At 43.8% G+C, this 26,426-nt stretch overlaps 1 protein-coding gene across 1 annotated transcript in view; it reads left to right on the forward strand.

Moving 5' to 3' along the window:
• The first annotated feature begins 260 nt into the window (after positions 1-260).
• The window catches only part of LOC146173909 (phospholipid-transporting ATPase ABCA3-like), a 62,854-nt gene continuing 36,688 nt past the window's right edge, over positions 261-26,426 (forward strand). Inside the window, exons 1-7 of the mRNA XM_084585297.1 lie at positions 261-348; positions 1,030-1,221; positions 4,739-4,896; positions 12,675-12,792; positions 16,479-16,633; positions 18,636-18,791; positions 26,053-26,263. Of these exons, the coding sequence (XP_084441423.1) occupies positions 261-348; positions 1,030-1,221; positions 4,739-4,896; positions 12,675-12,792; positions 16,479-16,633; positions 18,636-18,791; positions 26,053-26,263 (1,078 nt within the window). The remainder of the gene's footprint in view (positions 349-1,029; positions 1,222-4,738; positions 4,897-12,674; positions 12,793-16,478; positions 16,634-18,635; positions 18,792-26,052; positions 26,264-26,426) is intronic.

The following is a 26,426-nucleotide window of genomic DNA, read 5'->3' on the forward strand; positions in this document are numbered from 1 at the left end:
AGTTTTAGAGTTCCTGGAAAAACAAATAACGAATGGATGGCTCCTTTTAGCTCGAAGTGCCCAAATAGAACGCAGAATGCGATCCAGGCTTTCAAAACACGTTGCGGGGCGAGTTGCTGAAGTATGGTTTCATAACAGGTTATTCAGCGCTACTTAAGTTACAAGGACATGGTAATAAATACACGGGATGTCCTGTGCATTTCTTCATAATTCCTTGTCATTTATATAGTGTTGAATAAAGTGTTAAGGTCAAAGCTCTTATGGCACAAGCGGTGGCTGCTGGGAAGGACTCCATGTTCTTGTTGGCCTTAGGAAACAGCATGTGCCACAGACAGGGGATCGGCCAGGGTGCGGTAGCTGTACCCAAGCGAATTTCTATATCGATGCATGGAAGGTAGCAAGAGCAAGGAGGGCATGTATAATACTGTAACGAAACAAAACTTTTATCCACCTCCACTTTGCCTTCGTTCAGCAGCGATCATTACTGTAGTGCTGCTACGATTGCAGCATACGCCCTCTCTGCATTGTCTTTGTATATTTCTCTGGAATGTTTGGAAGCATGAAATATTCTCTTTACGTTATAGTTCTCATCCAACCTTTCACTGACTTACATCGTTCAAGCTGAGTGACAAGCTTTTCTCTACCTAACTCCAGGACCTCTTTGATACGCCATATCTCCTTCCGTTTACCCGCTCTTTTGGTTCTTGAAGAGGAAAGCAAAAATTTATAGCTAATGTGCTTGAATGATATTTGTACAAAATCTAAGGAACTGCTTTAACTTTAATGGTCTAACTTGCGTGAAAATGCAATTCCTAAAGTTACTGGTACATGCACAGTCATATATTTCACTTTATACTATGTGGTTCGTGCGGTACTATTTTGCATTTCTAAGAATGCTGCTGCTAGAAATAAAATTCATGTCGGCACGTAACAATTCCTAAAGGCAACGTTAATGCGTTCATGCTCATTAAGGTATGCGCTACGTGCCATGATCTTATGCGCTATGCAGTGCTAATATGATATTTTCAGGTTGGACCGCAGTCATTCTGGCATTTCTGCTGGAGTCCGAGACGCCTAAGCTGCTTACCAGCGCTGTAGGTCCCACAAGCTTAGGTGGATACTTCCTGACACCGAGGTGGGAGAAACTGGTCGCGGCAGTGTTCCCAACGCATGGCCTTGCTAATGTTCTCAGAATCATCGCCATCAGCAGAGACTCTGAAAGTAAGCAGCGCTGATTTTGTGTACTTTATTATCGGCTCGACGAATATCACTGCCTTCTTGCATCCGTCCTAAATAGCTGCGATAGCTAAAATATACAAATCCTTCATATCTGCACAGGCACTTCATTAGGCGTTTCGAAATCTCATGGGAGTTGGAGCGACGTACTTGCCTGGCCCGATCTGTAGGTGTGACGCTACTGATAACTCCAAAGCACCATACGGGGAGCATCATAGCACGAAGCAGGGCCATATGGTCAGCGTATCTTTTCCCTCTTAACTGAAAGAACTTTAGGCTGGAGCCTGTGGATTCCACACTTTCCTTATTACTTATGCAAAAAGCCAAAACATATCTTTCATCTCAAGATTTGTAGCTAGGATGAGGTAGTTTTAACATTCTGTTGTATCCTACATTCTGCACGTGCAACCACAAAGCTGCTGGTTTGCCGTAAATTTTTTTTAATTTCTGCAGTATTATCTCAGACACTAGTCATTCGGTACCACATTGCGCATTCGAAAACCTGACGGAGTTAAAAATCCTCACTCGACGAAGCAGCACGATTGTGTCTGCGTAGCCTGTGGGCAACACGTCTGTGTTGCGATTCTGAAGAATTCGATTGATATCAGAAAAGCTTACCAAACTGGTAGCTCCTGCCAACTACTCCCTTCTAGAGACATACCCTGATTTTTTTCTGAGAACACTACATTTCTCAATCTTTATGGCATCGCATCAATATTTGCTAGATAACTGCGTACTAGGACAACGTAAGTTTCTATATTTGGTCCAACAAAGCTATTTTAATGCTTTATGTGTGCATTTTGGTTTACATGCAATTCTAAAATTTGCGGCAGCACGGCACAATCTGCTGTGGAGAAATGCGAAATCCTCAGTGTTGCTGCTGTAAACGGTTCATCGCACGCCCCTTATCGAACAGAACCAGCGTTCAGCCACACGCATCAATGTTAACCGGATTTCTATAATTGACTTCCAGGAAAGGCGCTTGTAGGTAACACGTCCAATTTCGCTCACACATCTTGCGCACAAATCTACGCGAGATTTACACCATGAACATAAAAAGGCTTCCGCCTTAAAAAATCGAGGACAGCACCTGATGCAGCGAACTCGAGGAGTGCTGTTTCATTGTCCCGTGGTGTGTTTTCCTCTGTTGTGAGAGTCCTTCCTGGGAACCAGGCGTTTGCTTTTATAGACAGATGTTTCCATTTAGTGGTAGGGATGGAACAAACGCTGTTGTATACGAGGCCAAATTGCATCCGGACAACAAAAATAAATAGCTTGGTTGCGTTCCTCATTTTTTAAGCACATCCTAGTGCAGTCCGATGTTACAAAATAATGAACACAAGTACTCATTGCTTGTATGAAAACTTCCATGTAGGTCATCTGCCGTAATTCATGTGCAGTGTTTGCAATTTCAATGTTAGAAGCTAAAGGTTTCGCTTTTCCACTTATTTCTACATTATCCAGACCTGTGTTTGAGCATTTCTGTTGAAATCTACATGCGGTGTAGATAACGTGGACATTTAGATAATTTTAGCGACGTTGATTGGTTTGGGAAAACATTAAATTTTTCTTTGACCAAAAGCATTACACTGCCATTTCCATGTCGTTCAGAGCTTCCGTGTGATTTAGGCGCTTACCAGAGTGACTCGTACATTTGGGAATGAAAAGCGACGAGGTGCCTGTATTGAGAGGTCGTAAAGATTGCAGTGCGATATTCGAGGTGACACCTGAAGCCACTACGGAAGAACAAAACGTTCAAGCTTTTCAATTATTTTGTCATGGAAGGCAACATCAACTCAGGTAGACCGCAGTAAAATCTTTCCCGGCAACGAAATCTTACCTTACGCCCTGAATTGAAGGCCTCATTTCGGTTTTTCTAGCTAAAGCCTTATACTTTCAGATGGCGGTAGTTGGTCTATTGTCACTAGATACACACTGGAGAGAGATACCGTCACTATTGTGGAGATCTGGGGCGTAATGATCCTCACCGACCTTGCTATGGCGTTATTGGCATGGTACTTTTCAAAAGTCCTGCCGTGGAGCACTGACAACCCACAGGGGCCTCTCTTCTTCATAATGGTAAGTTTGCTCTTAATATCCTATAGGGAAGCCTGCAGTGCGTACCAGGCTGGAATTGAGAAATTGATTATCACTACCAGGAAGCGATGTTTATATGGTTCATTATCTCCTTCTCTACGCTCCTAAGCTGCCAGAGTTGTTTTTTCAGCCCAATAAATCACATAAACTTTATTAGTGGGCAGGGGCGGTTACTATAACAAAAAAAAAAGCACATGAACCTTTTAACCCTCGCACTGAAATGCCCCCTGTGAACTATATATTTTCACTTACTTAACAGCAATGCTTAACAGAAGAATTCTTGGGGTGGTGGGCACCGCCAAAATATTTTTTTGAAATATATCTTAAACACGATGAGCGTCTGGAGGACACTGAAGCTCCGCCTTTATGTTTATTACGCGACAGCTGTAATGGCTTCCTATGTATGCCTTCTCCTCCGGATGCTTAAAAGCGTATATGTCTGCGCATCTTCAGTTTGTGCATATATCAGTTCGCACACAACCATTATGTTTTTACAAAGATTCTAATACAAACTACAGAAATGTAAGCATATTGAAACCTGATCATCTCAAAACAACAAAAAACCGCTGTTGAAATCAAAAGGAAAACGTTGATCTGAACAAACAATGCAGGAAAGCTATTGAAGCCGGTACCACTTTGTAAGGTATGCCATGACAGGCCTTAGCTTCATGGGGGACACGAGCACGAATCTAAAATGTGCAGTATATTCATAAGGTACGACTAGGAGCATGCGACTACCCATACATCTCACAGGCTACAAAATACAGACGCTGGCGCCAAGCTCCCCTTCAGTTACGTTCGTGGCGGGAGGGGGTGAGTAATGCACTTGACATGGGAGGCCACATAGCAGAGTGATTCAAAAAAACGCGCTTTGAAGGGGTGCTGGCAGGTTGCTTTGGCCAGCGTGGGTCGCGTGCTCGAGTGGACCCGCGCCAGTGTGAGCGCTCTAACAGCTTATCTTCTACTAGACTGTACCGGTCCAGCTGTGCACAAAAGGCTGGCTACAGGAACGGAATAATGAAAAAAAAAAAACAATTATAGCGCTTTCACGGGCAAACGCGCTCGTTAGCAAGCAGGCTCGACCACGGCAAAAAATAGCGCACAGAACAGTTACCGTTTCCCTTTGTTATTAACTGTTTTATGTGAAACAATTATAGAAAACAAAATGCTACGGTGCAACATACGCACACAACAAAGTCAAAGTAATGCTTTCTAACATATATGTCACTGGTTACGATTACTCAAATATTTTAGAAAAAAGACAACTGATCGAGGCACTTTCGCTTATCAATGAAGCAATTAAAATGTGCACTTGCAGCAATACATATCCCTACTTGTCACAGAAATGCGCAACGCACACAATGGCAACAACTAGCATCTTTGTTTGTTGCCTCATTCTCTGCAGAAGCTTACATTGCAGTAAACATGATATTTCAGCCGACCTACTGGAGGCCCAGTGCAGCTCAAACCCAGGATACCATTGCGGAGAAGGGAGATCCAAACCGATTTGAGGATCTGCCTGATGGCACACCCACCGTTATCGTCGCCAATAATCTCACCAAGGTGAGTGGAAACCTAATTTTCCGGACACAATTTGATTTTCATACTGAACATGTCATATTTTGTATGCGTGCATAAATAGCCCAACGTGAATAATTTGAATTTGATGCCGGTAATAGCATCCGTACAGAGAGGTTTCGTTTGGTTTATGGGGTTCAAAGTTTCAAATTGACTCAGGCTATCAGAGACGCTGAGCGAAGGGCACCGAAAATTTCGACCACCGGGAGTTAAGTACACTGCGCTAGGTATTTAAGCCGTCGTCGAAGCACCGTGGCACCATGTGCCGTATGCTCTACGGCGCATTCCGGCGTTGCCTAGCAACTGCCATGTGGTATAGACCGAGAGCTGGGCCAGGCGTTTGTGCCGTCTGTGTGGCACGGCGGCCGTACGCCGTAGCTCCACGGCGTCTCGCGCCGTTGCCTAGCAACTGCCACGTGATGTAGACCGAGAGCTGGGCCAAGAGTTCGCGCCGTCGGTGTGGCACGGCGGCCGTACGCCGTATGCTCCGTGGCGCGTCGCGCCGTTGCCTAGCAACTGACACGTGGTATGGACTGAGAGCTGGGCCAGGAGTTCGGGCCGTTGGTACGAAACAGCGGCCGTATGCTGCGCAGCGTGTCGCGCTCTTCGGTAATCACGTGATGCGAGGAGGCATGTAATATACAGGTAGATAGCGGAGGTGCTGGCAGTATGAGGATGGAGAAGGAGGGTCGAAGAGCTGGCGAGTTACACTGCCGAAATATAGCCTCACGAAAACAGGAGTCCGGCATCTTAACCACTCTTCCACCATGGCGGGGCACATCGCATTCGCAAGCCATGAAAATGTATTCTGCCCTAAATGCCGGCGATGTTTGAAGAGCTCAACATAACGCTAGTTGTTTTCGATACAATGCTCAGTCGCCCGCAGCCAACAATTTCGCTCCACATTCGATTTAGTTGCGTTGAACCCCTCTAATGTTTTAACGTGCACTCACACCGCACAGACCATTGGCTACTTGCATTTCTCCTCCAACGAAAGGCGGCCATTGCGGTCGGGATCCAATCCCACGTTTTCAGCTATAGTAGCTGAAATCCCTAACCACTTCGTCACCACGGCGGTGCTGTGTAGAAAGCAGCTGCCTTTTTTCACCACGCAACAATTTCACGATTCCTGCGAATCATCCCTTAGGCCACCGATATCAGGATATCTTGAGGATAACTCACCCGCCTTATTAGCCGTTCTGCTTGCTTCTAGAAACTAGCTTCTATCAGATGTTCTCATGAAATTAAAAATCTTGTAGATATATTAGTGATGTCTCATTTTTTACACACAGGTTTGCGTCTTTGTTTGTTGCTTAATTTTGGCCTTTACCCAGAAATTTTAAAAGAACGATGTATATTTCAAACGTTCCTTTTCAAGAAGTTCCAGTTCCAGAAGTTCGGCTGGGACTCTAGCGATGAGTTATTACGGGAAGAATTTTCCTCTTTAAAAATACCTTGCGCGCGTGATAGAACCTGTACATTTACTTTGTGTCCTGGAGTATTGCTATTCGAAGCACGCACATTAAATTCAGATGTTCCTTAGTTGTTCTCCAGATACTGGTACAATATATAGGGAAAAATCGAAATAAAGTGTAATGAACTCGCGACATTACGCAAGGTAGTGGGATACCACACCTGCGATAAAGGAACACAGCTATTTGCGACAACTTGGAAATCTGTTCAGGCAAATGCAGCTATTGATTACATTATTAATAACAGATATCACATGCTTGCCAATCTTCGCCGTAATTTTTCAAAGGGACCTATTTCGACGGACCTGATTTTTACAAGGCGTCGATACGTTGAAATGTTGAATATATGCCTCTGCAATGTCGGATCCAGGTTTCATGAACCGAACGTCCCCGCTCTGGATGGGTCAATACTAGTTTGGAGCGCTTCAATCTTTCCAATAACAATCGATGTACAGCATATCTTCAACTAAACTAATGCTATCTTACCATCTCTCGAGCTCCGAAGGAAAGTTCACGTCTTAGCCTTTTTCAAAAAACGTATCATCATGATGTATTGAGGCACACTTCAATTTCGCCGTCATAGCATGGTTCGTTCTACGTCGAGCGTACCTAAACGTAAACGTCATCACTTGCAAAGGCAATGTCTTTTTCCATTTATTTTTAACTCGTACGTTTGTAGAATGTAATCGCCTTCCACTCGGAATCGCATTTATATAAGATCACGGTTCATTTCACGCATCACTGATGCAATATTTTCAAACTGATTTCTTTCATTCCATGTGCTATGATGCATACTAAATACGATATGCCACACCCCTCTGTTATGCGTGCGCGCTTGAAGGTAGTAAAATGAAACGAAATTCAAAGTAGTAAAATTTTACATTGCTCTGAGATGGCTGCAGTGTAGCGCAAAGCTCTAGTTAAATGACTCAGGTGATTTAATAGCAGATTTTACTTCGAGACCGTCCATCCAAGGTACGTATGGAATTCCCTTGGAAAACTTGATTGAGCGTGCGGGACGTTAGCTGGAATACTGAAATTGTCTTGTGTGTGTTGCAATAAAGTGTTATGTTGATATGCAGATATATAGATCTATAGTTCAAAACCTACATGCCATGCGGGCTAGATCTTTAAATCAGGAATTGGGTAGATAAGGCATATCTGACCAGATATGGCCTTATCTGGTACTCGAAATCAGGAATTGGGCAGATCAGGCATATACAACCAGATATGCCTTATCTGGTACTCGAAATCAGGAATTGGGCAGATATGCCTTATCTGGCCCAGATCTGTGTTAATATATCATATCTGCCAAATTCCTGATATAACTTATTTGGATGTTTTTTATAAGTCCAGATATGGCATTTCTGTAAGGGAGACAAAACAGCGACGCGAAAACCCATTGGTGTACTCCGTAGAAACGAATCCCGTTTTGGCCGCTAAAGTTGCCTTTACATCTAATGTGCGCTGAAGGCCGATTGGTGTATGCCGTGGACATTAACACCACGTCGTCCCCTAAAGTTGCATTTACCCCGAATGTGCATCGAAGGGTTATCGATGTACTCTGCGGACACTAATACCGCTCCGTCCCCTAAAATTGATTTTACCTCGAATGTGCATTGAAGGCTGATTGGTGTACTCGTGAACACTAGAACTGCTTCGTCCCCAAAACTTGTGATTGCTTTGAATGTTCATTGAACGTCTATGGCTGTACTCCCTGTACAATAACACCGCTTCGTTCCCTAAAGCTGCCTTTATTTCGAAGATCCACTGGTTACCCTAGGTATAAAAGAGGGTGCCTGCGTAGTCACAGTCCCGCCACACGCAGCACGTCTGCTCCATGAGCTAGGTAAGACGCTGCAAAAGAGGGTGCCTGCGTAGTCACAGTCCCGCCACACGCAGCACGGCTGCTCCATGAGCTAGGTAAGACGCTGCTGTTCATTAAGACATCGACGTGCATTGACGTTCCAAAGCGGATTTTGTTCTTTCTCATGAGGCAGAACTTTACGGCAACTAATTCCGGGAGCTCGTCCCGTCCGTTCGCATAGTATATCCCTTTTCCTAGCGTATGCAAACAATCGCTCGTATTCCTGCTGGTCATTCGCAACACCGCGTTTCCTCAGCGTATTAAGGCGGTAGCTTTTAATAGCTTATGCTCGCGGATCGTGACCATCCGTCTGTGGGTGCGTCCGTCCATCAGTAACGCTTTCGTTACTTGGAAGGCGGTAGCTGGAAGCTGACATGACCGAGCACCGGCTGGACGTAGGGCTTCCTATCATTATGTTTGTCAGGAGCTGCCAAGTCGGGCCTCTCCTTTCAAATGGAAGTGTGATATCAGTGTTAGCTTTTCAAGGCCATTGAATTCGCGTAATCCCTAAGCCAAGCAGGCACGTTCATATGGCTCGGTTAGAGCGGGACTTAATAGGCTGGCTGGTAGCTTACGCTATCGCGTCACCGTGAAGGTTGGAGCGAGAGCAGAGAGACAGAGATTCCAAAGAGGAAAACTTCGGACCACCGCGCTATATAGTACTGAAAAACCAAAAGTTCTACGGGGCAATAACCTCATAAAATCTCATGTAATTGTATAGGCTCTCATACGGTGGACATCATTATCATAAAATATTGTACATAATTTATGATAATGTACAAGACACTATGAGACATTATGCAATTATATGCGACTTGTATGTGATTTCTTATGTGAATTGAGTCAGAATGTGTGAGAAAATGTGAGGCAATGTCTCGTACAATTTTTTCAATAGTAATATATATTTCGCCTCATCGCAGTTTACGGATCAAAAGCGCCTCGAAGAAATTTGTTCTTGTTTCTAATGGGGCGTTGCTGGTTGTAAAGAAAACACCTATTTAACGTCAGAACAAGATGTCCTCTTTTTCCCCGGACCATAGACCGCTTACGTTCGATGTGTGCTCGTTCTCTTGCGCTCACAGGGTTGATTAATCATATCGAATGGTCTGTCGCGAGCAAGCGGAGAAAGTGCATTTAAGTTCTAACTCACTAATCGGGATTGAGTAAATTAAACTTCGAAGAAAAGTATTTCTACATTTTCCTATGTTCAAACGAAACAACCTAACGTTGCCTTCATCGAGACTGTATATATTTGAGAAATTTGAAATTAAAAAAAAATGTTATAACAGATAACAGCAAGAAATAACGAGTAAGAAATTGTATTTCTAAGTGAAGAAACATTATGGCCAGTATAAGTGTGCCGTGACAACACTTTTGAAGTGAACGACATCTTCGATGGGCAGAGTATTTGTGCATTCTGGGTTCATTAGCGCATTTGGTGTTTTCAGCATATTCTGGTTTCCAATCCGCCAAGAGTACAGTGCAGTACAAGCGCTCTATGTTTTCCGCAAAAGCACGACTTTTCTTCATATTATTCCTCTGCTTTCAGAGTACAAATCCAGGTATTGGAAACTTTAGCTCAGAGGCATCGTTACAACGATCCACTTGCGAATATTCGGTCCTGGACAGATATGTGGCACTCGAAAATATTATTGAATTTTTCACAGCAATATTTTGCGGGATTTAATGAATGATTCTCCACCCGCGAAACCTTAATCTTGAAATGTTTCATTTTGGGCAGCTATATCAGCTGAGTAAAAATACAAATTAAAGGCCTTAAAGAAACTCAAAATTTCCTGACGTGGAAAGGAATATTTGTTCCGAAACATGCCGGTGTTTCAACCTCACTGCAGGAGATGGGAGCACGGTATACTTGTGCACTCACAGGCATTCAATTATTCACACCCTTTTTTCACTTGCTGGTCACAGGGGTGGCACACATACGTCTCTCTTAACGGTCGCTGCTTGCATCATGTTGACAATAAACTGCGTCTATACCTGATGGGGGATGTGCACGTTGCAGACACTACATATCGTCTGTACACGGCACAACATTTTATAAACCGGCGAAGTCATTAAGTACCTGTGCACGCAGTGACACGCGCGCGCGCGCACGCACACACACGCACGCACACACGCATGCACGCGCGCACACACAAATACACGTTTTTTCCGTGTGTACCTTCGCGCGCTTAAGTGCTTACGTGATTATGTGGAATCTGAGAAAAACATCGTAACTGCCTAAAAGCTAACACAGTTTAGAGTCAGAATTCGATGCTCGGAGAATTGCCTTCTTATTCTTATGTGAAAGTACAAAATATTGAGAAGAAATAACTCTACTTATCGGTCCTACATGTATCTATGAGAACATTTTGTAACATTTATGACTTCACAGAAGCGAAGACAATAGGTATAATTTCCAATCCTACAGTGCACCGTTATGTCCGACACAGTTCTCGTTCTCGTAAAGCGGTTCTGCTACAACGACTCAAAAGGACCGCAATTTGGTCGAATAAAAATTTTAAAAAACTGTTACTTTTTTGTTTTACCTACCACAATACGCAACCACGATATGTATAATGATCAAAATTCGGATTCAAATACAGAACTGTGTCGACTCGTGGAATCAAGCCGTATATGGGAGCGGATTGTAATACTGAGACAGCGAGGGAGCGGAGGATGATTAAAGACGAGTGCTAATCATATTTTTGTATCATGTCGTGGATGAATTTGATGACAATGATTCTTCTTGTTGTCCCGAGCGTAGCTCAAATCTCTGGATTACATTTCTGCCGAAAACTGGATACTGAGTATACGTTTCTGGGCCAGCGGTGTTTGTAAACAACAATTTCAAATCCACGAAATCGCCGCACGATAATTCTAAGCAGTTTACAACGTGAAGTGGGGTCAGGAATTTCTCTGTCATTGATGTTATTACCGCTTAGTTTTTTTTTATCATATTGAATGCCGCCTTAATTTTGTTTCTAAATAAAGGACTGTGGAAATATTTGGCATATATGGAAAGTAATTTTCAGTGCGAGGCACACGCTCAGTTATGACATTCTCGGTCTTGGTGTGTAGGTTGCTCGTAGAAAGTTCCACATCGCTTGCTCGGATGCTGCTCAAAATTATTTTTGTTCTTGTTGTGCAGGCCTAACTGTAGGAAACTTCTGCATCGCACACAATTGTCTCTGTAGGTTACGGTAACAATTAAAACTCCTACTTATGTACTGCTACACGGTGGCGCAAATGGGATAATTGTTTCTTAGCTATTGTGAATATAACCGTGGACTCTACGATAAAATGCAGTTCTGAACGAAATATTTTCCACTTTCTTCCGTCCATGAAATACGAGCCTCAAATAACAAATGGCATTTGAATAACGAGGGTTGACGGCGGAGTTCTATCCGTCGGATATTGACAATTAGTTGCGTGAAACAGGTGAATGTAAGTGGGTCCCCATGTACGAATGACACCGCGACACTCTAGGGGCACAATACCAAAGTTTGATGAGAGAAATTTAACACAGCTCGAACTTGATTACTTAGCTGCTTTGACGCATCTTTAGAAGAGAGCAGTTGTTTAGCATATGCTCTAGTCCTTCACCCAAGTAGGACGTCTCAATAAATCATGTGACGTCGGCTCTCCTAATCTGGAAGAATACTCGGGTAGTTTTCCAGAAGTGGCTACAGAATTCTCTTAGAGACAACATTCTCGAGAAAGGTAATATATAGCAACTTAGTTGCAGGCGTGTGCAGGTCTGTATTCGAAGGACGCCAGAAAAAACATTAAAAGCCGGTAGGGAACGCGTACCTATTTGAAGACCACTACATCGAGGATTTACTACTGTTCTGCGCGTTGCACACTGCCAAAAGTACGTTTCGTGACGCGATTTCGCCCTGTTTTAAAATTACATATATTTATCCCACATTAAAAAGTTAAATAGCATAAAATAAGGCCAAAGTACAGCTTTACAGAAAAACCGTGCGCCGAGCCTTTTATTCTGAATTATATTTTGCCGGAAAATGTTAGTCGGAAAGCGTATCATCACGAGCTTACTCAATTACATTTCAATATTACGCATATTTGCAAATATTTAAAGAAGTACGCTTTTGATGATGATACGCATAGCCTGCATTCTTCCGACACGCCCGTAATAGCACCCTTATTTTTTTCTTCAAGTACGGATTCCTCATTGTCTGCAGTCACTTATGCAGAAAATAGGGCACTGTACTTCAAACAAATTGCTCTTTACCACGTAGATCAAAGCAAGAATTACTGAAATGTAAACCAACAAAATTGGCTGATTGTCTCTTTTTATAGAATTCCAATGAAGCATCGTATCATAAATTGCCTGAACGCTTTGTACGTGTGCGGTTTAAGTTTTGATAAAATATTTCACACTATTATTTCCCAACATGCAGGTATATGGATACAAGCCGGCCTTAAATGGCCTCACAATGACTGTCTACGAGTCCAAGATTACTGTGCTTCTTGGCCACAACGGCGCTGGAAAGTCAACATTCATGAGCATCCTCACAGGTCGGTACCTCCAAGCACCTCATTTTTCTGACAATGCAGAGTTAGCAACTTAATGTAGGGGTTCATCGGTAATAAAAAACAATGATATAAATATAATTTATGCGTATATTTTTATACGAATAACTAAAATGACTGAGCTACCGTTTCATCCATTTAATGTTATTAAACGATATTTGAATGTTTCTGGATTCTTTATGAAGACATAAGTGATGCAGAAAAGAACAGTATAAGTGAAATGCAGACGAAGACTCTTTTAACCGGCGTACAGTAGGCATGCTAGCGATTGTTGAACTTAGGAAATTCTCCGCATCATTCTAAGATAAGAATATTACAGTGTCACATATTTCAACTCTATCCTCCCATTGTTCTTGCTCAGGGTGCATTTTATTCATCTTGGCCACTCAGTCGCGTCCGCGAAAATTGCTCGGTCCTGTTTCACAACATACAGTATATGGACATAGAATGTACTTGTAATGTAATGAGCTCTCTACTCTGGTAACTTCCTTTACATGATGTGTTAAAATGGGAAATGAACAACAGGACTTTCTACACTCCACTAGCCTCAAAAATCCACAGGAATGCATTTTTGCAGGCGCTATTGGTGGGTGCAGTGATCATAGCATGGGTCGAAAGACTACTACTGCAGAATGAATAATACCGAAATATGCATCAACATTTAGCTAGTTTGCTTATATTGGCGATAAGATAATCTTATAGCAGACTGCAGAAGGTAAAAGGCTCTCGTGTATACACCTCACAAATTCCATTAGGTTTATGCAATTTTTTTTTTATCTAGCTTGCGGAACATGTAACATATCAAATGCGTTTTCTGCGTGCTGACGGAGCCAATAATTCCTTGTGCGCTAAGTACATTTTATTATTAAAAATTAAACTGAAATATTACATACACATGAAGCAAATACTCGTATAAACAACGAAATATGTGTTTTATAAACGTGTAATAAGTAATTTTTCCGCCAAACTTTAAATTTAAATACATGATCGAAAGAGCGAGATTTATGTCGGTCTCTGCTGCTTTTCTTGTAACGCAGCAGGGTATCACCGTTGGTGCAGACATCATTGCCAGCGCTACCACCGATGCGTCCCCCACTCTCCTTCTAGCAGTGGAAGTGTTGCCTACGGCGTACTGTTTGCGTCTAGCAAGCTTTAAAATTATTTCCCTTTTTATCACCGTACAGCCCAGATAACCCTCTCAGCTCGCTTTTTACAAAGCGGTGTAATACCTTAAAGAAAATCAAATAAATTTGATTTCAAGCAGCCGCTTTTGTTTTCTCTTGCAAAGCTCTAAGGGGAGGATTTCCATAAATTCCAGCTGCAAAACAAAATGTTATAGGAGTCGTTTTGCTGTAAAAATTTGGAAGATACATTCGCAGCGTAAATTAAATTTTATTAAGAACTGCACGACGATCCACACACGAAGAGCCAGGAGTTAGGTGCGGCAGGTACCGCATATGGCCCATATATGGCGTTAACCACCTCATGATTTATTTACCAAATATTGATGTCAGGTACCCTAATCTAGACTTTACTTCAGCAGATACATGAAGGCTTTACGTTACGACTGATACTGATTACAGTGTTCTTCGTCGAAATTTGAATTTTTGAAATATGCTTATAGCAACAAAAAACAAAACAAATCTGTTCATGTATGCGACGTTCGATCGCATATAGGCCACCATTAATCTGCCAAGATATAAAAGGACGGCAGCCACTGTATGCGCCTACTTCAAGAAAATAAAAACCATGTTGGAAGGCGTAGGAGTAAATTTTTTATTGGTGATACCGAAAATCAAACATGAATGAAAAACAGAACAAGCGTATGCAAAAGAATATTTGTAAATGGCAGTGCTACAATGAACAAAGGATAACCTTAAGCAACATGTCATCACCTAAATACTCAAAATAGAAATAAAGAAATAATCTGTACAATATTTCGGCGGAAAATTTGGTTCTTAAAATGCCATACGGCGTTCCTGTGAAAACACCGATGGATCAGGCCAGAGTAGAAAGACGATGTTGATGTAGGCTTCTGGTGAAGGTTTCTAATGTTACATTGTATTGGCGATAAAAGTGCGCATTCACATATAATAGCATGTAACACTGGTCCTCCTTCACTGTTTGACAAATAAGAATACTTGTGGCCAAACTTCAGAAGCAGCAGCAGACTTAACATTTTTTTATGACCAATGAGGACTAGGACATATCTGCAAAGCGGTCACAAGTGAAAACCTTATTTTATGCTGACATATGAAAAAAGCAAAAGTTTTTCTTATTGTAAGAGATGACGCGCAGCTCAGAAATGCAAGCTGGAAGCCTTTTTAGAGCTGCGGTTTTGGCTAGAAAATGCTCTGTAGAATCTGGAAGGATATTTTTTTATGTTCCATCCAAGGGATTCTATGTTAAAACACGCGCTGTTTTTGCTACCTGTTCTGTCCTTGTTGGTCTGTTATGAGTCGACGTGTGTTCCGCAGATCCCCTTGAGGGAGCTCCCGTCAGCTTCGAACACGCGTCCCAATTGTTTCCATGTTGGGGTTGATGCAATGGCCCATGCGTGCAAAATATGCAGAGGTTGGCCTCTTCTTGGTGTAAAATTTGCAAGCGACGTTAGCTACAAAAAACAAATATCTTGGCATAGCAACACCGGACCCTGTCGATTAACTTCAGCTACTCCCAAGCTGCCCATTTGCTCCCATTTGCTACCATATAATACCAAAGCAGGCGGCACCTTGCTTCTTTTGGCGAATACACCTTGAAGGGGGCAGACCATCCATTTTATGCTCTGTTGCTTACATTGTAAATGTCTGAGCAGCTCCTAATGACAAAGATGTGGTTTCTTTATTCGTACCCCATCGGTATTTACGGGAACGATGCAAGAGCTAGAGAACACCATGCTCTCCAGGAACTGTAAGCACATTTCATGGGTAGCCGCAAGCCCAAATATGGCAGCTGCAATTTCGGACCGTAGTATTACGCGCCAATTTTTACACTATATGGTACACAGTAGCCCGCCGGAGGATGCTCTATCAGCAGTAGGACAATACTACCAATGTGGCCATCTTAGAGTTCGCCTACAGTGATCCTTGTTCAGGCAATACTGATTGGTCTAGCGATGTGTGGTTGGAACAAGTTCATTTGTACATTTAACTAAAGTGTATCCAATGAACGAGCTCCGCAGACAAGGCAAGCTTGCTTTCCGAATGTGGAAAGTCGACGGTAGTCTACACAGTCTGTTAAGTGTCCATAATATTTTCTGTAAGTAATAAGATATACATGCACGAATAAAGCGATTTCGAGAGCCCTGAAGGCTTCACAGCAGCAAATGAGTTCATTTGGCATTGATTTCATATTGAGGCTGCGTCTGGCCTCTTGTATGTAAGTAGGGAAATGCAGGCTAGCTGCAATATTATCATAACTGGCTTGGAGAATAATGAATGAAACCTATTTATGGTCAATTATAGTGAGACCAATTTGGTTCAATCCACCTATTCTCCACAGGGCGAGGTAGGTATCAAACGGTTTGCATAAAGCCTAATTGCTGATCTCAGCCCCAAACGGATACTACAGTCTGGGCTATTTAGGATATTTCTAAGTAAGCTGTAACGAGAATGGCAACATTCGAAAATTATTTTTGGCTGCAGTAGAAACGTCTGCTTTTTTATGCTCAGGACTGCAGGCACCAACCAGTGGAGTAGCCCGAGTCTGCGGCTACAACGTGACGACAAATCGCAGCCAAGTACGCCAACTGGTCAGTTTCTGCCAGCAGACAGACATCTTTTTCGAGAACATGACCTGCGTCGAGAACCTCCTTTACTTCGGATCGGTACGCATGGCATAATTTCGCAATATAGCACAACTTCTCTAAGATACTGAAATTTTTTTAACAGGCAGCAAGCCATCTTTCAGCATTGCCTTGTATAGTCCAAGGAACGTAACCACAGCACAAAACACGTAAATTTCCCCTCTTTCTTGTAAGCAATTAAAGAACAGCGCACACAAAACAAATGGGACAAGGAAGACTAAATACCATAGCACTAGGCTTTCTGGAGCTGTTGTTTTACCTTTCTTCAACATTTGTCGATTGAATGGCCGTCTGTCCCTTAAAGAAATACGGGTGTTTATATCGGTTCTCAAATAGCTCCTGTTCTCAGTGAGAATTTCGTTTTAGAAGAGGCACTAGCATTAAAAATAAGTTCAATTGGCTTTCCAAAACATTTCCAAAAGGGTGTAGACCAACGTTTACCTTCAGAACGCCCCCTGAAGTTTGTTTAAATTTTCCTTCAAGCCACTCAAATATTCTTAAGCGAAAAATCACTGTTGCTTCTCTGAGGTCATATTCATTTAATGAATAACAGTTAATGTAAACATGTTAACGGTAGATGACTTGCCGGGTTGCCAGAGGATGACTTGGCGCTAGGTTGCATCAAGGTGTTATAAGAGTCAAGGATGTTAAGAGGCAAAAACATTCGAGTGCTGATGCTGGAAAGAAAAAGAAGGTAGTGGGTCTTCCGCATGTTCATCCATAAGACTACTGCAGCCCCATTTCATAGAAACGAAATTCAGTCTACAACTTTAATGTTAGTGTGAGTTCTTTCCTGCAAAATTATGTAGTATAATTTTTCTGATGTTCCCTACAACCACCTCAGTTTTATAAAATGAAGTTTAATGAGCGAAACAAAATAAAAAAGAAAATGGCAAAACATCATATCATGATGTGATGTGTGCGAGATTGACGTTATCAACAAAGACCCCCATCTTCGCCTAACAGAATTAAAAAGTGCATTTTCAGGAAGGAATGAAGTGGTCCCAGGAACCAACGGTAGTAAAACAATACTGAGGAGCTGGCCTGTTGGTCGAGCTGAACGTGTGCTGTCTCCATACCTTCGAAAAACATTTGTCAAGTGCGATAATCTAGAGAAGCTGTTCGACGGCCTCAATCAATATAATAAAAAGGAACAAAACATAACATGATAGAAATAATTCGCTTGACTTAATTCCACCAATCAGCGTGCACTACTAAATAACTATGCCACTTAGAAATTATATGTAGCACTTCGCCTCGGTTTTGATAGTAGTTCACTAGTTTAATTCTGCTTCCAAAAATTATTTTAGTAATTGATTACTGACGTATTCTCGTATATTATTTATGCAGGGGACCTTGAATCTCTCAATGTTCAGCTGAACATTGAAATGTTGCATGAACACGAAATCTATACTTAAAAATGTGAAACTTTAATTGAAATGCATTTCTCGCATAAATCCAAATTTCTTTGGAGAAGCGAGTTCAATGTCAAAAGAACCTCAAATAACGACAGGCAACTAATTTTGTGCATCATAGCGATATGACTAGCTGTAGCGTACTCGCGGTATTTTCGTATTGCTAGCCACTTGGATTGGTGTTACTGTATGCGCGTGGGAACTTTGGCAACACAGACTTTTGAATCACTGCTGAGAAAGTTGTGCTCATTGGCGGACACTTCAGTATATATATAATAAAATACTAATATCACTGCACCGTGCATGGCATCTATGATAGGGCGAACGGTTCCATTAGAAAACTGTCGTGAATGAGACGAATTCTTTTATTTTCGATGCAATACATACATACTTTCTTAGCGGAAAGCTGAGCGTGAAATTTGATGAAGGTTCATACTGAAGCAACAGGATACGACGACGACCGAAAGCAGTGCTCACGCTCTGCCTCGCTTTCTTCGCTCTTAAGCGCTGTCGTTTATTTATGAACATAGTATGGAGTGCCGGTAAATTTAGGCAGTGAATCATTTTTTTGCACAGTACCTAATCTTGACTTATGCCTTCGGTTGCAGCTAAAAGGAGTCCCGATGGAAACACTTCGACAGTCTATCGCGTCCACACTACAGGTAGTGGACCTGCAGGACAAGGCGTACAGTTTTCCCAGTGAACTTTCAGGAGGGATGAAGCGCCGCTTGAGCATCGCCATCACCATCGTTTCTGAGCCTAAGGTAGGCTCACTTGCTCGGACAATTTGTGGTGTTTTTGGCATGAAACATAACCATGTTTAACAGGGGAACAAACGCAATGTATGTGAAATGTTCTGAGGTCGAAAAACGGGCCCTCCTCTACACGTCTTGACAAGAAAACGCCGTTTGCAGCGTTCGTATTGCACACGGCAGCCCGACAGGATAGACGTAAATATGAGACGTATTTGGGCGATGCTGTGAAGAAAACCAATATGTTTTTTTCGGATCAGGAAGGTGTTGTAGTTGCTTGGACAGGGGTTGATGAACTAAGCCCGCCTTCGTTATTAAAATCCTCATCGCCATCTGTCACGTACTATTTCCACTGGCTTACCACCCAGTAACAATTTGTAGTCTGCGGGGTACGTTCATCACCCCTCATAGTGACTTTATAAGTGTGACCCTACACCTGCTTTGATCACCAGCGACCGGTTCCTATGCCCAGCCGTTCTTCTCTGTCCCGTCTCCCGCATTGGCTACAAGTGACCATAAGAAGCAAGAACACCCTGAAGACCACCGACTCGGCTGTGCGGGGCTCGCGGCTATTCGCAAATTGAATGGTAATGCCCCGTTATACCCAAAGAGGTCTGTCACGCACTCGGTAATCACCGGAGGTTATCATCGCGACATGACAAAAGGGGGGGTGGACCTTTCGATGCCCGGCGTATCCGATAAGCAAACCTGGAGAAGGATACGAAGACGGATTGATTTGAAACAACAAGAATCAGACGTTTATAGACTCAGAATGAGGAATGCACAAAACATTTAGTAGACCTCACATTCTGAAAGGCAACTTCCCGAGTGAAGAAACAACGGAAATAAATACTGTGAATTACGTATGTAGAGCTAAACATACTCTTTCGGGATGCAAGTAACACTCCAAGTACCAGCAAAGGAGCAAGGCGTTCAGACCAGTGTAGAACATAAAATTGACCGGGGAACGCGGCGGTAGTCCATCAATGGGACGCCGCAGACTGGCGGCCCTCGAAGGCGATGATCCTTCCGGGCCGGCTTGCGGTCCGTAGATGCGGTGCCAGCGGCGGCGGCTCAGTAACCCCCCAGAAGTACGCGGCAGCTCGGGGTTCCTTTTCCGGGAACAAACAGGGCGGACTGACTTTGGAGCCTCGCCGGCTCCCTTTAAAACCTTTGTCGACGTAAACTTGTGCGCAGGGCAGGAGTCCAAGAAAAAAACGCGCACTAAAAGAGCACAAAGTAGTTCACTCGCAGAGGAAGGCTGACGTAGACACACCACACTATACCACGGCATTGTCGCCATCTTAGGCTTGAAAAATAAAGCACAACAAAAACAACTGCCACGTAAGCCACAACTTAGTTTCTTCTGGGAGTCACATTGGCAGGGGCAGTAATAGCAGTAGGGGTGAATTTGAGTGGGGAAACATTAACACACAGACAAAACAGGAAGCACGTATACTCTCGCGCTCGAACATGATGAGAGTTAGAGCTAATACACAGAGAAAGCTATACAAATGATGTAAAAAATAGCGCGAAGAACACACGGACAGAAAGGACGAGGCAGACAGGAGAGTTATACTGTTCTGAGCCAAAGTTCACACATGCGTTCTTGCACGCCCGACCGACGGTCACATATACAGGTCCCGTGAACGTATGAGGTTTACAGAACAGCAATTCAGCCTGTGGTACAAATGTTACATCGGCAAATTAGTGGATGCCGCCTATTGTTTGACTAAATCTAGCCCTCAATATAATTATGATGGTGATGCTTTGCACCATAGCAACCACATATTAATCAAACCGCAATACAAAATTACCTTAATTGAGTTATGGTGTGATATTTTTGTTAGGTGATCTTATCGCACAGTAGGCCAGCCCACGGAACTACAGTAGTGCAGATTGAGACGTGAAATTACTCGCTCTTTGCGTGCCTCAAACAAGTACACAGTGCATAGAGTGCTGGTAGGTTGTCGTGTTTGTAAGTTGCGATTTATGCTCTAGACGAATTTTGCAATGATCACCCGAAAACCTTTATTGTTGTTAGTAGTGCCCTAAACACTCTCCGTTTTTAGTAATGCGCTTTGCGCGAGGGAATTGTTACTTGAGGTCTATCTTAGATCCTTTCACGTGCAGGTAAATCGAACAGTATACTTATACTTTGCGTTTCACATCTATTGAAAACGTTAGCCCCTGCCGAAATCGAAAATGAATACTCCCAATTGAGTATTCTAAATACGGAACTGTCACTAATAGGCCCAAGAAACTACCGTAGTGCTATATTACACATAGAGTTTCTTACTCTTACCTAGAGGGAAAGCTGTGCTGCCGTCTATGGGCGTTTACATGGAGTTTCCAGACGGCCAGTTCAGCCACCATGGGCGGTCAAAGCATCATGGGCCGGTGAGCTACCGAGTGCAGAACTACAACTTTTGGCCAAAACTAATGCAAAGATAAACGTTGTTCTACCGTAAATAATGCCCTAAGATTGAATATTGTGACTATAAATTGTAAAGAGAGAGAGAAACAGCATGTCAGTGTGATATTTATCCAATATAAGCGGTGGCTCTTTCTCCTATTGGTTTAGTTTTGAGCAGCACAAATACCAATATTTCGCACTTAATAGGCAAACTTTGAAATAAAAAAACGTTATGAAAATATTTATGGTTGTGCAATCACTTAAGAAAGTTTTCGGTGGCATTTTGGGAAACAAAAACCATTTATTGGCGACGTCTGCTTTTGAGCCTTCGCTACTATGGCTTTCGCGGTCTATGTACGCACCTTCAAATGATGATGATCACGAAAAAGAAACATCGCAGTAACGCCACTCCACGTACCCGAGAAAAACCGACTGTCCCGCAACAAGTAACACACCGGCCCATGATTCTTAGCGCGCCCATGGTGGCTGAAGTGCAGCGCCCTCAGCTTTCCCTCTAGTTAGTGTAAGGAACTCTATGGTATTACACGTGAACTTGCTCGCTCTTTGGGCCTCAGACAGGTGCACAGTCTACGAGTTCTGATAGGTGTCGTATGTAGTCTCTGTCAAAAGTGTAGAGCTCAGAGGGTCTGCTTCTTCGTCACTTCGTGCGGCTTATAATGATTTTCCAGTGTTCCATGGTAAGATGCTTTTTCTCCTACCCGCTCTAATGAAGAACATCTTCACTAATGCTAAATAAGCGCCGCTAGACGGCTCAGAAGCAGACACCTCGGGCTCCACACTTTTGACAAAGGCTGTACAGTAAGTTGTGATATAGACTCTCGAAGGATTTGGATATATTAACTCAAAAATTAAGTTGTTGCGGTTAGTGATAGAGTAAAGCGAACAATATAGAGAAATATTTCGCACGTGGGCAGAGAACGTTGCGCGTTTTACGGAGGGCACAGATAAATAACGCACCACATTCATAATGGAATGTTCTGGTAAAACACTTTCTCGGCTCATTGTTGGAATGAACAACAGTGGCGACAAAGGATGTGTCGGATAGTGTGTCTGAGCAAACGTTTAGTCATAATAGTTAGTGTTGCAGATAAAAAATAGCTTTACCTAATTTCATTACCCACAATCACGCATATATACATATATATATATATATATATATATATATATATATATTGTAAGGTAACGCGAAGGTCGGACTTGAGGAATCAGGCTTTATTACAGACCTGAAGCCTTGGTCGCTCACTGCAGCCAGACACACTCCGCGATGACGATGGGTATCTACAAGAGGGAGCAGGATGAAGATGAAGCAGCACGTTCAGCAGTGTGGAAGATGAAGCGCCCCACAGTGCTCACACTATTTCGCCCGCGCAGTTCAAGCGGCCAGCCTGGCCGCAATTAGTCCGCAGGATTGCGCCGAATAAAAGGTTTCATACGTGAAACGTGGACAACTTCAGTGCCACGGTAACGACAGTCCGGAGGAGGGTAAACAGGGGAGACGCGATAGTTGACCGGGGAGGTTTTTGCAAGAACTGTGTAAGGACCAATGTAACGGTGCTGTAACTTGTCACAAAGGCCAGGAGTGCGTAATGGGGTCCAAAGTAACACCTCGTCGCCGGGACGGAACGAAACTTGGCGATGGGTTGCATCATAGCGGTACTTGCGGTCTTCCTGGCTAGCTTCCGTGTTGACGCGAGCAAGCCGGCGTGATTTGGCCACTCGGGAGAGGAACTGGTCAGGAAGAGAGGATGAGGAACTGGCATGTGTAGAAAGAAAAGAGGCGTCAAGAAAGGTAGCGGGAGAACGGCCGTAAACGAGGAAAAATGGGGTGTAACCTGTGGTCCGCTGTACAGCCGTATTGTAGGCGAACGTTACAAAAGGAAGTATTACGTCCCAGTTTCGGTGGTCCTGGTCGACATACATAGACAACATGTCAGAAAGCGTGCGGTGGAACCGCTCAGTCAACCCACTAGTCTGCGGGTGATAGCTGGAGGTCAATTTGTGATGTGTGGTTGAGGCCTCAATAACTTCGGCTACAATCTTCGACAGAAATGTCCGACCACGATCGCTGAGAAGCACTTGAGGGGCCCCATGGCGCAGTACGAGCGATTCCAAAAAGAAGGTCGCGACCTCATGTGCCGAGCCATTAGGCAGGGAAGCGGTCTCAGCGTAGCGTGTTAGGTGGTCGACGGCGGTGACGATCCAGCGATTACCTCGTGCGGACAATGGAAGTGGCCCGTATAAGTCTATGCCAACAACGGCAAAAGGAGTAGCAGGGCAAGGTAGCGGCTGTAGTAGGCCAGCAGGAGGAGAGGTGGGCCGTTTGCGGCGCTGACATGGCAGACAAGAGGCGACGTATTTTGCCACACTTGAGGCGAGGCCTGGCCAGAAGAAACGGGCTTTCACGCGGTGGTAAGTTTTATGAAAGCCTAAGTGACCGGCTGTAGCATCATCGTGGAAAGCCGCCAGGATACGGGTGCGAAGGGCTCTCGGAATAACGGGGACCCAACGGGTGCCTTCGGAGCAATAAATATAACGGGAGAGCACGCCGTTGTCAAGTTTGAACTTTTGGAGTTGCCTGCGCATCCTAGCGGTAGGAGGGTGAGAAGCACCGGTGAGAAGGTTGATTAGGGAAATACAGTAGGGATCTGCTCGCTGGTTTGAAATAATGGCGTAGCGATCTGGAGCAGCGGCAAGAGTAGCACAGGTTAAGGTTGGGGCTCTGGACGACATTGGGACGTCGAGGGTGCACGCAGGAAGGCTCGAGGAAGCACTAGGTGGTGATTCTGATAGCGGGCAGCGGGAAAGAGCATCGGCATCTCGATGTTTGCGTCCCGATTTGAATATGACATCAAAGTGGTACTCCTGCAAACGCAGAATCCAACGGCCCAGGCGTCCAGTCAAATTTTTGAGGGTTGATAACCAGCACAGAGCGTGATGATCGGTAACGATCGTGAAATGGCGGCCGTAGAGGTAGGGGCGGAATTTCTGAACTGCCCAAACGACGGCTAGGCACTCTTGCTCAGTGATGGTGTAGTTTTGTTCCGCTAGTGCTGGAGTTCGACTGGCAAACGCAATTACCTTTTCCCGAGAAGCGGTGTCACGTTGCAGAAGTACGGCGCCGATACCAAGGCTGCTGGCATCGGTGTGAAGAATGGTGGCAGCAGTGTCGTCGAAGTGAGCGAGAACAGGGTCCGAAGTGAGGGCATTCTTTAGGGTTTGGAAAGCTTTTTCGCATTCTTCGGACCAATTGAAAGTAGTACGGTCTGTAAGGAGGCGGTGGAGCGGTGCAGCAATAGTAGCGAAATTTCTAATGAAACGGCGAAAGTACGAAGACAGGCCAAGGAAACTGCGTAGTTCCTTAGTCCGCTGAGGGCGTGCAAAGTTCAAAACTGCAGCAAGCTTGTCAGGGTCGGGTCGAATGCCATCGCGGCTGACGAGGTGGCCCAGGATCTTGATTTCTTTCTTGGCGAAATTACACTTTTTTGTGTTCAGCTGGAGACCGGCGGATGCCAAGCACGTTAATACTTGATCAAGGCGGCATAAATGATCAGAAAAAGTCGCAGAGAAAATAACTATGTCGTCCAGGTAGCACAAGCATGTTTTCCACTTAAGTCCTCTAAGAACAGTGTCAATCATGCGCTCAAACGTAGCGGGGGCATTACAAAGTCCAAAAGGCATGACATTGAATTCGTAAAGCCCATCGGGAGTAGCGAATGCGGTTTTTTCTTTGTCGGCTTCGTGCATCGGTATCTGCCAGTAACCGGAACGCAAATCCAAAGTGGAGAAATATTCGGCGCCCTGAAGACAGTCGAGGGAGTCGTCAATTCGTGGCATAGGGTAAACATCTTTTCGAGTGACTTTGTTAAGTGCGCGGTAATCAACGCAAAAACGCACGGACCCATCCTTTTTTTTTGACCAAGACGACCGGAGATGACCAGGGGCTAGCTGATGGCCGAATAATGTCTCGCCGGAGCATATCATTCACATTATCTTCTATGATTTTACGCTCTGATAAGGAAACACGGTAAGGGCGGCGGCTAACAATAGAAGTGCCTTCTGTAATAATGCGGTGCTGTGCAGAAGACGTTCGGCCCAAGGTCGGAGAAGTGACATCAAAGGAGGCTTGGTGTTTTCGAAGTAATTCCTGCAAAGCTTGGCGGTGAGTCGCAGGAAGGTCAGGATTGATGGTGCCAAAGAGAACACAGAGAGAAGCATCGGAATAAGCTGCTGGTGAGGAAGAGGGGGCGGTAAGGGTGGTGAGGGACACCGGGTGAATGTCCAGGAATGTGCTCACAATATATATATATATATATATATATATATATATATATATATATATATATATATATATATATATATATATATATATATATATTCGTTCCACGATAAAAGTACTGCAGAGTAGTATAGACCTCTCTCAACAGCTCTTGGTTTGTTCCACTCTGCTAAAGTGTCCTAATTTTAACCTAAATAAACGATTGTGCAAAGGATAGTTGGCAATAGTGCTACTGACAGTATATGGCGATGCCATAATTGGCGATAGTGTTTATGGCAGTGATGGACGTAAGTGGCGATAACTTTGAGGTTGTAGTTACAAACAGTGATGATGATAGCGGCTATGATGAGGACGATGTAGTTAGAGTTATGATGGAAGTGGCGATTACGATCGTGATGTTGTTAGCGAAAGTGATGAATATGGAAGGAAAAGACGCCCGTCTTTCTGCTTCCACCCAGGCTTAACATCAATCCTACATTTCTGGCTTCATTTGATGATTACCTCAAAGTTATGAAACAGTCAACTGAGCAATGCATGGTCAACTATTTCTTTGTCTGAAGCTTCTCATCCTCGATGAGCCCACGTCTGGTATGGACCCGGAAACAAGGCGGACCGTATGGGACACCATGCAGAACGTGGCTAAGGAGAGAACTGTGCTTTTGTCGTCGCACGATATGGATGAGGCAGATGCCATCGGGGACCAGGTGGTGGTCATGGCCAGCGGAAAAGTCATCTGCAGCGGCTCCACGTCTTTCCTCAAAAAAGCTTGCGGTGAGCGCCCACTTTTCGCTTGTACCCACAATGCGCTCATACTCTGTTTGAACAGGGAGAGTCCAATGAAACAGTAAACATGTTGATGCTGGGTATAAGTTCTCCCTGCTGTACATCCATTGTATTTACCATCTTCTTGCCACATCAACTGTACAGATAGTTT

This window comes from Amblyomma maculatum, chromosome 11 (assembly GCF_055883805.1).
Source record: "Amblyomma maculatum isolate TAMU_Amacu chromosome 11, ASM5588380v1, whole genome shotgun sequence".
Taxonomy (NCBI): domain Eukaryota; kingdom Metazoa; phylum Arthropoda; class Arachnida; order Ixodida; family Ixodidae; genus Amblyomma; species Amblyomma maculatum.